This window comes from Marmota marmota, unplaced genomic scaffold (assembly GCF_001458135.2).
Source record: "Marmota marmota marmota unplaced genomic scaffold, marMar, whole genome shotgun sequence".
NCBI classification, from domain to species: domain Eukaryota; kingdom Metazoa; phylum Chordata; class Mammalia; order Rodentia; family Sciuridae; genus Marmota; species Marmota marmota.
Genome location: NW_025999842.1, coordinates 5,254,545 through 5,265,481, shown reverse-complemented (window position 1 = coordinate 5,265,481; position 10,937 = coordinate 5,254,545). Strand labels below are relative to the sequence as shown.

At 40.9% G+C, this 10,937-nt stretch overlaps 1 protein-coding gene across 3 annotated transcripts; it reads right to left on the bottom strand.

The window, feature by feature from the left end:
• Window positions 1-2,528: 2,528 nt before the first annotated feature.
• Window positions 2,529-5,863, bottom strand: Tpbg (trophoblast glycoprotein). 3 transcript variants are annotated; one of them, XM_048802319.1, is made up of 2 exons: window positions 5,663-5,863; window positions 2,529-4,571 (listed from the first exon to the last, which is right to left on the bottom strand). In XM_048802319.1, exon 2 carries the CDS (start codon window positions 4,227-4,229, stop codon window positions 2,961-2,963), a length of 1,269 nt encoding a protein of 422 aa, XP_048658276.1. In that variant the 5' UTR covers window positions 4,230-4,571; window positions 5,663-5,863; the 3' UTR covers window positions 2,529-2,960. The 3 variants fall into 3 exon arrangements, with proteins under 3 accessions (XP_048658276.1, XP_015353517.1, XP_048658320.1); XM_015498031.2 differs by lacking the exon at window positions 5,663-5,863 and adding an exon at window positions 5,302-5,534; XM_048802363.1 differs by lacking the exon at window positions 5,663-5,863 and adding an exon at window positions 4,730-4,813.
• Window positions 5,864-10,937: the final 5,074 nt, after the last annotated feature.

Genomic DNA, 10,937 nt, shown 5'->3' with positions numbered 1-10,937 from the left:
GTTTCAATTCAAGGTCAAACAGCTATACTATTCTAAAATCTTTATTTTGTTGGACACTTTAATAGTTTTTTTTTTTTTAAAGGGATCATCTTTAAGGTATTTTTTCAACTTTTTTCAAACGAAACTTGTAATGGATAAAGGATGCTTTCTGCTCAACACTAAAACTCAGCAATAAAGTATAACACCAACCAAAATGAATTTTTTAAAATGGATTATTTGTAAGTGTTCATAAATAATAGTGCATAATGGTAAAAAACTGTCTACAAGTCTACTTGTTTTATTTTTAAATAATGTCACACTAATTTTGCTTTTATTTCATGTTTCCTATATCCTCTTATTGGATTTATATAACACTTATCTTCCAAGGATATAGATTGTGTATTATAACTGCACAAATATCAACTAGTTGTCAAACAACACTTTTACCTGAAAATTTTCTATTGCTATCTTTTGGAGAATAGCAAGGAGTGATGTGATAGGAAACAAAGCCGTGGTAAATTGGGAAGTCCGTACAAAGAAGGAGGAGGAGGTAAAAGAAGAAAGAAGTCATAACTTCAAAAAAGCCACCCACCTAACCGACGGAAACCCAGCTTCATTTGATCAGAGTCATCATCGCTTCAGGGAGGTGATGAGAAAAGCAGAACTTATGAATCTACTGCTTTCCTCAATTGTAGACAAGCTCAATTTTTAACAGAGAACCTTGTGATAAAGAAACAATTCCTCTGAATATAGTCTCTATCAATATTATAATTTGTTTTCTACAATATCAGCAGATGTACCAACTAAAGTTTATCAGCAGCTTACTCTTAAAATGCCATGCTGTTATTTATTAGACACTCACTATTTTTGATAGGCCAGAGTATCTTCATTGTTCTTAGGAAATAATAGCAGTCAGCCAGTTTATGAATCCCTGGTGAACACTTGAAATATTTAAAAGAATTATGGAATATTAAGAATCACATATTTAGTCTTTTCTCAGGTAATTATAGGATCTGAAATATAACTCATAAATAATAATGAATACTATCAAGTTTCATAAAATGAGTCTTGTTGAACTTAAGGTATTAAAATATCTGTTGTGATTATACTGTATAATCTAAACAAGAAATAGAGTCACATAGAATAGATAGCTCTATTCAGAAACTTCTGAATTTAATTTTAAAAAAAAGGAATTAGCAAACATTTCTGGGTCCTAAAGTACTAACACTATTGTATTTATACAAATATGGAAATATAAATTTTATTTCAAACATAAAGCACTGAAGAGCATAACTAATTTAAAGGGAATGCAGGCAGGCCCTAAGATTTATTGATGTATATTTACCCAATGCTTTAAGTTAGGGAATAAAGGCTAAATTTAAATCACTTAAAGTCTTGGAGATTGATTAATAAAATTTACTTTTCAGATTAAATGGCTGATGATAAGCTTAAAAAAAAACATTATCAATGCTATCAATTGATTATAGTTGCTTTTATTTATGTCTAAATATGACTTACTCCTTATGAAAGTGTATATGCCTATACAGAGCTTAGCTAACATAAAAAAAAATCCTCAAATTCTTAAATCCTGAACTGGACATTAATATCTCTTATTAGCTGAGATACTTTTACATAAACAGACTTTTATCTCTGGTTATTTCCTCAAGCTTAAATTCAATTATGACAATTTAAAAAATATATTAGCTGGGTCTCTGATGTATATTTCATTTAAATGCTTTTAAAAAATATTCTCAAGAAAATCCAAGTTGTAATTTACTTTATAACCTCAGAGAATCCTTTTTAAATTTACACTTTTAAATCTTTTATTTCTGAATACTGTGTCTTTATACTTTTAAATCTTTATTTCTGAATATTGTATCTTTATACTTTTCTATTATATTTGTTTTACCCTTTAAACATTCATACAACAATTTAATTCAGAGTTTTATTAAGTAAATAATATTGTTCTGCCCTAACAACTTCATTAGTCCAGAAAAAGCCCCAAACTGTGAACTGTTTATCATATAGAACTCTTCACTCTTACCAACTTCATAAAGCTCTTACAAAATTGTTTCATGAATAGCATTAACTTTGGGACCATGAGAAATGTAGTCACATAAATATTCAAATACTCTATTTAAATCCTAAAAGAATCCACCACTTCAAAACTATCTTCCAAGACTATTTATATAAGACCTTGCTCAGCTTGCTAACCAATAACTTAATTATCATCTGAACCAAGACCATTCAGTATTATTGCCCTTCATCCATTTTTCAAATACCAAACTTGAACACAGTGTAATTCTTTTAAGAATCTTTATTGAATTTTTCCAACAATTCAGTCTGTTCAATCTTGATGCAGTTTATAAAAAGAAAAAATTCAGTACAGTTTCATATAAACTGCAATCAAAAAAAGTAATTTACTTTGTGAAAGAAGTTATCTGAAGTTGCAAGTTATTTTTTGTAATATGCAGAACAGTAAAATGTAAGCATGCTCTTGGATGCAGGTGCTCCTGTGCACTACAGAGTTATTTTAAGAGCTTGCTAAGGTCTGCAGGCAGTTCATGGGATGCATGAGGATAAAACTGATATTTATGAATAAAGTATTTTTCTCAAAAAAAAGTTGAGGCAGTTTCTGTTGGATGCTATCTGTGTAGGTACACTTGCTACACCTTGATCTGTACTAAGAGAAACAGCAAGGAGTCCATGCTGAAACTTGAAAAATCACTCCACATGTGTTGAGGAGTTCCAAGAAAAGAAAGAGGGCAAAACACTATGCACAGTTGTTCATCGTCTTACATTCTTACATTAATAGAACACACCGAGAAAATTTACGTAACAAGAAGCAAAACCCCTTCACTGCTTTCAAAGTCAGTGGTGTCTATAGTGGAGGGTGGAAGTAGAGCAAGCCTAATACTGGATAAAGCTTAAGTCTACACCTCATGCAGAGTTGTCCTTTTTCCCCAGTCCTCTACTGTTCCTCAGACATCCGAATTAGAACTGAGGTTTGTTAACCTGGGGTCCGCATTGATTTCATATCTGTAATGATACCCTTCCATGTGATCCCTGCAGGCATCTCTGATGTTATGCATCCACTTTTTTATCCCCTTCCGGTTCAAATATAAAACAAGGAGGAAAATAGCGCCTATCAGGGCTAAAACAATACCCAGGAAGACATAAGAAGTCTGCAGGGATGGCGGGAGGATAGGGTCACAGTCCAGGTCAGAGCTGTTGAGTTCCAAGAGGACCCGATTCCTCATTTTTTCCGGGAATGCACAGGTGAGCCTGGCTTTGCCCTGAACTATCTCTGTCTCCTTGAGCCAGTCCACCATGTCCGCCATGTGGCAGTCGCAGACCCAGGGATTGTTGTCCAGGAATAACCTGACATGGGCCAGGCCTTGCAACTCCGCCAGGGTGCCATTGTGAAGGACCTTGAGAGCATTATCCTCCAGGTGGAGGCTTTCTAGGTATGTCAGGTTGCGGAAGGACACGTAGGTCAGGCTCACCAGCGAGTTGTTCCGCAGGTCCAGGTGCCTGAGGCTGGGCAGTTGAGCCAGCACGTCCCGAGGCAGGTAAAGGAACTGATTGCTGCCCAGGTCCAGGCTACGCAGCTCGCGTAGTGCGTGGCCCGTGCGCAGGGCCGCGGCCACCATGCCCTCGAAGCTTCGGTTCTGCTTCAGTAACTGGTCTGCAGGGGGCACGATGTGGTTCAGGATCAGTTCCTCCAGGGGGCTGGGAACAGAAGCACTGGTGTTGTTGCCCGAGAAGGCGAAGGGACTGATATGGGCGAGTGGGTTGTGGCTGAGGTCGAGCTGGCGCAGGCTGGGCAGATGATCGAAGGCGTCGGCGTGCACCTCCACCAAGCGGCTGCCACTGAGGTTGAGCGCGGCCAGCTCGGCCAGCGGCGGGCGGCGGGCAAAGGCGCCGGCGGGGAGCACGGCCAGATGATTACCGGTGAGGAAGAGGTTGCGCACATAGAGTGGCAGGTCCGCGGGCACCTCGGTCAGGTTGCGGTTCACGCACTTGACGGTGCGCGCGGCTTCGGAGCACTCGCACATCGGTGGGCATTGGCTCGACAGTGGAGGCTGAGCAGACACCGCCGAGCCCAGGAACGACACTGAAGAGGTGGAGGAGTACGCGGAGGACGTAGGAGAGGACGAGGAGACCCAGCCCAAGAGGACTAGCGCCAGCCGCGCCAGCCGCAGCCGCCCGTCCCCGGCGGCGGGGCCTCGGGAGCACCCCCCAGGCATCGCGGCTCGCGTCTTCTCGGAGCTGGGCTGGGACGGCGCCCGCTCCGAAGGCTCGGGAGGCTGGGCCCGGAGGGAGCGAGCCGGCCGGAAACGTCTGGAGAAAACTTTCCTCTTGTGGGAGCCGAGGGGGACCACCGTAGCCGGAACTTGGCTAATAACCCCCTCGCCACCAAGCGTCCCCCTCCCGGGGCTAATTCCCCCGCCCTTCCCTCCAGAAAGTACGCACGGCGGGTAGGGACGCAGGTCTCCGCGCTCCTCCTCCCGCTCCTCTTCCAGCGCTGCCCTGGGTGGCACCTCCTTGCCTCTTGATATTGGCGCCAGTCGGTGGATCCGCTGCGCGACCTGGGATAAGCGAGAGAGAAGCGTGAAGACCCGGGTGTACGCCCCTCCCCGAGAGAAGTAACCGGTCTCTGAGAGCCACGGTCTCCACTCTGTCCCAGAGACCTCCTTCCAACCGCCCGCACTGTCTTCTCCTCCCCCAACCGCATCGCACATCCTACCCCGGAGCCGAGCAGTATCTAGTTCCAAGACCCGGAGCGCCAAGTCTGGGCTCGCCCCGGCCCACACTATATATACCCATCTAGCCTCCCGCCCTCCTCCTTCCCCGATCTCACACATCTCCCGCCTCTAACTTCTCGCTTAATCCCCAGCGTCTTCCCAACTAAATTTCTCAATCTTCCAGTTCTTTTCTCCCACCGCCTCAGCGGACCACCTGCCTTCCGGGGTCTCCGCCTCCGCCCAGACCTCTCCTCCCGGTCCAGGTTAGGACCAAAGGGAAGTTTCAGGTTACAGGAGTCCTTTGATCTCTCTTTGAATCTTCTTGGATTAATAGGGAATGGAGGGGCGTAGAACTGTCGCCCCCCACCCCCAACCCGCGCCCCTCCAGTCTCTTCGATCCTAGAGGGGGTTCAAGACCTCTCCCAAGGAGAGAAACGGAGTCCGCGAACAAAGAGGCGGTGGGTCCCGGAGCTGGGTGGCAATCAGGACCAAAGCTACTCTCCTGCCGAGGACAGGGAGCGGCCCCGGCGCCACCTCTGGGTTCTTGCTCGGTTTCTGGCTCCCCACAGCTCACCTCCGTGCCCGCCACCTCCGAAGCCAACTCGGAGTCCCACCAGAGTCAGGGCGACTTCCGGGCTCCGCGCTGCAAGCGCCGACTCTCCTGGCACCCCAGCCCCTGGCCCAACCTCCACAGCTGGGAAAAACCAAGCCGGGGGGAGGGGGAGAGCCTGGCCTGCAGGAGGGATTTTGGCCGCGCAGCCAACCTTGGCAGCCCTAGGTAGGGTGGACTTAGGAAGGGAGATTGGGTGATCCGGCTGCGCGCCTCCTCCTGGTGGAAATCAACGAGGAACGTGCCGGAAAAGGTGAGGGAATCCCTCTCTCTTCCCCCTCCCCGGCATCCTTTGGTGGTTCTACACTTTGCATACAGTATTTACCTCGGACAGGAACGAAACCGCTGGGGAATCTCGTGGAATTTATCCTGCTTCGGGCTCCTTTGGCAGCGACGAGATAAAGGCGTGACGGAGCAGCGCAAAGCAGCAGCAGCAGCAGCAGCAGCAAAAAGAAATGAGCTGAAATGTACAGCGGCAATAGCAAACGCCGAGCAGTGTGTAAGGGAGCTTCCGAAAGTCTCCCCACCAAACTGGTACCTTTGGCTGTCAACTTCAGATTTAAGTGTTGTTAATGCGTTCCCACCTGTCCCGCCCCCGCACGTCTTGGGTACTTATGGGAACTTGTGAAGGGAGAGAACCAACTTCGGGGGAGGGGCGGTTGAGAAAGATTAGTGGAGTGGAGGGGAGACTTATTCTTGATTCATTAGGGTTTTCTCCTCCAAAAATTAAAAGCAGAAGAAAGAAAACGGCAGCCAAAGCATTTTAGAAACAAAAGGCAAATAGCAACCAAGTGAGTCACCCAGAAAGCGGACCTGCCCGCCCCACCCCCTGCAGATGTGGCGCCTTCTGTCAGAGCAAGTAACTTAAGCTGAGAGAACTTGGTGGGATGGGGAATAGACCAGGCTGATCCGGGAATGCAGAAGTTTATCCCAAAGTCCCTAGTCCCAGGGGGCACCCTGCAGGGAGCAGGACTATGGGGTTGGGGGAAAGAACTAATAAAGTGATTGATTACAGAAGGGATCTGTTATTATATTGGAGCGATTCTTGGGTCCTGAAAGCCTTGTCATTGCTCTCTCAAAAACTCTATATCCCCTTTGCCCCAATCAAATAACTTCCTCCACAGTATTAAGAAGGTCTTGGTTATTCCAGGTTTCTTCATATTAAAGAGGGGGATAAATGATATTAAGGAAAACGGTTGAGAAAATTAAGATCTGGTACAATAAAAAGGATCAAATAAGTAATGTTGAAGTTTGTTCCTGTAACATGTCTAGTGTGAGGGCCCCAGTGATGCATCTATTCATGGTTAGTAGAAAGGGTCTGCAGAAACAACAACAAAAATGGCCCAGACAAAAAAGCTGCAGAGATTGGAGACTGCAGAGATTTGTGCAAAAAGCCAGTTTCATTAATTTGCATCTTCAGCACATTTATCTAAATCCCTTTCTTTTATTTTTTGCAACATAAATGTGAAACATTTTTTGCAAAAAAGAATCTGAAAAACTGTAGTCATGTTCTGTATCCCAATTGTGGTGATGTTATATAAATCTATACATGTGTTAAAACTCATGATACTTTTTACACTATAAAGAGGCAGTTTGAATATATGATAATTTTAAAAATAAAATTAATTAAAACTGTAGTGACGCTGGGGCATTATTTAAATCTTTGATTTTATAAAATCTTTTGATTTTAGCAAAAGAGCAACTGCTCTGGTAGAAGAGTGAGACATTTTAGAATATAGAAAAACAATACATATTCTTATCTGATCTTCAAAACAGCTCAGAGGCAAGGGAGATATCATTAGTATTTATGTCTTGTGGAGGTTGTTATTGTTCTTTCTTTCTGTACTGGGGATTGAACACAAGGCCTGGAACGAGCTAGGCAAATTGTTCTACTACTAAGCTACATCCCCAGTCTCTAAATTTTGACACACAGTCTAGCTGAGTTGCCCAGGTAGGGCTGGAATTTGAGATACTCCTACCTAAGGACCTGCCAAGTAGCTGGGATTATAGGAATGCACCACCAGGACTGGTTTGTGTATTTCTTTTTCTTAATCTTTAAAATAGGACCACTAAATCTGGTGGAGTGACATGTGCTGAGGCAGGAGGATCTCCAGTTCAAGTAACATAGCGAAAACCAATCTCAAAAACAAAAAAACAAGATACCCTGCCCTAAAAAAAATTAGTACCACTAATAAAACTTTAAGGCATTTTTTTTTCGTGAGAATTGAAATAATGTATGAAACATATTTAGCAAAACCACCTGTTGTTACTGTTTTCTCCTTAATTACTTTCCCTCCTGTCATTTATGGTGACCTATTTTATCTCTGCAACTGTTAGTGACAGAAGTACAGGATGTTTAATTAAAGGTCTCCTTAAAGTAGAGTTTCCAAATTTAACAAATAAAAATTAGGAGACTCCTAGTTAAACTTGAATTTCAGATACACAATGAAAACATTTCAGTAAAAATATCTTTCATTCAATATGTGGGAAATTCTTTCACTAAAATACTTGTTTCTAATTGGAATTCAAATTTAGTTTGGCATCCTGCAATTGATCTAGCAACAAAGCAGCTCATAATCTGGTAAACAAACACAGAAATGTAAGTTCTTAGTGCAGACTTGGGGAAGTTTGGTGTATTCATCTTCACCCCTATTTTTTGTATATATTTTGCTTCTGTTTCTGTTATTTATTTTTTACTGAATGAGATCAGAATACATATATCATTCACAATCTTTCTTTTTTTAAAAACAGCCTTACATATTTTTTATGTCCATCCATATAGGTATGCTTTCTTTGAGATTGTAGACTAGTCCATATTGTGGATTGTTACTGTACAATTTTTTAACAGCCCTATTGAAAGACATTTAGATCAGTAACTACTTTTTAAAGAAGTTTTCTGCAAGTAAGAAAAACTTACGAGGATCAGTTCTATTTTGATTGTCTCAAGCATTTAATTATCCTAAATTATCATACTTTCTTTACTCCTGACAGCTTGAAATTTTTTGTGCATGATGCTATTTACATGCTAAAGCGGGACAGAGGATTTCAGAGCACATTTTTCCCCATTTATTCTTCCATTTCAAAATGAAATAAAGGAAAGAGCTGAATGTCCTGACAAATAAGAACCAATTTAGTGTATCTCAATAGGTCACATTGTAGCCTCCAGAAAAATGTCTCTATAGTATCATTTATGTAGATTATTTCTGCAGAAACTATTTTTCTAGTTACCCAAAGGAAAGTCATCCACACATTATTGAAATATTGCTGCTAAATCCTGAGAAGGCAAGGAATAAAGTAGATGAAAAAGGAAAAAAAGGCTGGGGGTGGGGGTGCTGGGGTTGTGGCTCAAAGTAGAGCACTCACCTAGAATGTGCCAGGCGCTGGGTTTAATCCTCAATGCCACATAAAAATAAGTAAATTAAATGAAGGTATAAAAGAAAAAAGGAGAAAAATGATGAATGATTATGGCCACTCTTATGATAGCTAGCAAAGCAACACCATAAAGCCCAGATATATAATAACCAAGATTCTTAAAACTAATTTATTTTCATCCTTGCTTAATTAGCAAAGGAGTTGAAAGAGGTGAACATTCTTAAATATGAGAAATACCCCAAAGTCAAGTCCTGGTGAACACCAAACATGTATGTTATAAAACCATGAACCAACACTAAAAACAACCAACATGAGAGTCACAGTGACAAAAAGAGAAATTATACATATGGAATAATACTTTTTTAAAAAACAGAATAGTTAAAAACAAATCCTATTCTCATGAGCTGATTTCAAATAACTTTAGAAAGAATAGTCATCTGAGATATATAGCCTTAATTAAGTAAAATAAAAATGAGAGAATGGACTTAAAAGGACATATTTGTCTCAGTCACTACAAGGAGGATGGAAGCTAGTAAAAAAAAGCATAATAAAGATGATTTGAAATTCATTGGGGATTAAATAACTATTAGGTAAAGAACAAACTAAAAGGCTGTGATCAAATGGAAAGAATAAACTAGCTAGCTAAAGGATGAGAAAATATTGAAAGACAAACAAAACAATTATATGGTAATATGCAGAGCTCTCTAAATACCTATCACTATCACTGAAATTTAGTCCAATAAATGCTTTTTTAGATGAGTGTGGAATCCCAGCTACTGAAAGCTGAGGCTGGAGAAACAAGCTTGAGAACAACCTGAGCAACTTAGACCCTGTCACAAAGTAAAAAAAAAATCAAATGCACTGGGAATATAGCTTAATGGTGGAGTACTTGTCTAGCATACATGAGTCCCTGGGTTCCATCCCCAGTACTACAAAAAGTAAACAAATAAATGTTTTTTTAAGACCTCCTCATAAACCTCTATCTATTTGATACACTAGATAGGATTAAAAATCCCTTCCCTCAGATAACTCACGATTTAAGGGAAGAGCAGACTAACAGTTACAAAACATAAAATTGATACAAAGCTCAGGATTAAGTGGGAGAATGACAAGAAATGGTTTTACTGGATGGTAATGCCTGAGTTGCCTTTTGAAGTATTAGTAAGAACTTGTCAGACAAAAAAAAAAAAAAAAAAAACAGCAAAGTTGGTGAAAAGACTGAGAATTTTTTTTTTAAATTCTGGAGACTACATGGGGAAGAGTACAGCTACATAGGAGAAGGTTGTATAGGTTAGATTTGAAATATGATAGGATCAGATTACTGACCTCCATCCAATCTGAAAAAAAAAAAAAAAATGAATGTGTTTTACCCTATAGTGCTGGGGAACCAATATAGATTTTCAGCAGGGGAATGACATGTAATTCAACATGTATGTTGAATTATAAGCAGAGAAGACTGAGAATAAGGAGAAAAGTTGGGAAGTCCAAGTGAAAGATGAGGAAACATACTGAGGCAGAAGTAAAAGATTACCATGCAAGAAGAGATTTTATTGACCAGTGACTCTCCACAGTGAGACACTGCCCCTAGTGGGCATTTCGTATTCTTCTGGAAGCATTTTCTGATTGTCAGCAATAATTGAGAAGAGCTTTTGACATTTAGTAGGTAGAGGCCAGGGATACTAGTCATCGTGTAGTTAGGGGAGCAATTCCCTCCAATCAAGAATTGTTCTGAATCGCACATAACTTTCAAATAGCCATTTAGGTATTCTCATAGATGAAACCCTGAAGTTTCAGCCTAGAATCAACTCCATTTTACATTTAAACTCCAAATACGTTTCATGTGTGTGTGTTTTTTTTTTTACACTGGAAATACAACTATGTTGTTTATTAATGGAAGAATGTATATTGTTTTGTTTGGAAATTTACCTAAACTTTATCTCCAGCAGCCACACCACTCATTCTATTTGAATCACCCACAAACCCTACCTGTGTCAGTTAGTTTGCATTTATAGTTATATTTACCATGATTTTTACTTCCAAATGTCTAATACTGAAAAATGCTATTCTCAGTAGCTTTACAATATCAGTCTAACATCTCTTAAATCCTAGCTTATTTATAGGGTGGAAATATATCACCACTTCCTTAAGGCTTCTAATGTACTTATTCCCAAACATTTCTCTGTCGTACCATATATATTATTTAATATGTGATTACTCTCCTTTTATTT

Bases quoted from the DNA above. Each gene is read 5' to 3' on its own strand.
- Tpbg (XM_048802319.1), bottom strand. From the start codon at position 4,229: ATGCCTGGGGGGTGCTCCCGAGGCCCCGCCGCCGGGGACGGGCGGCTG.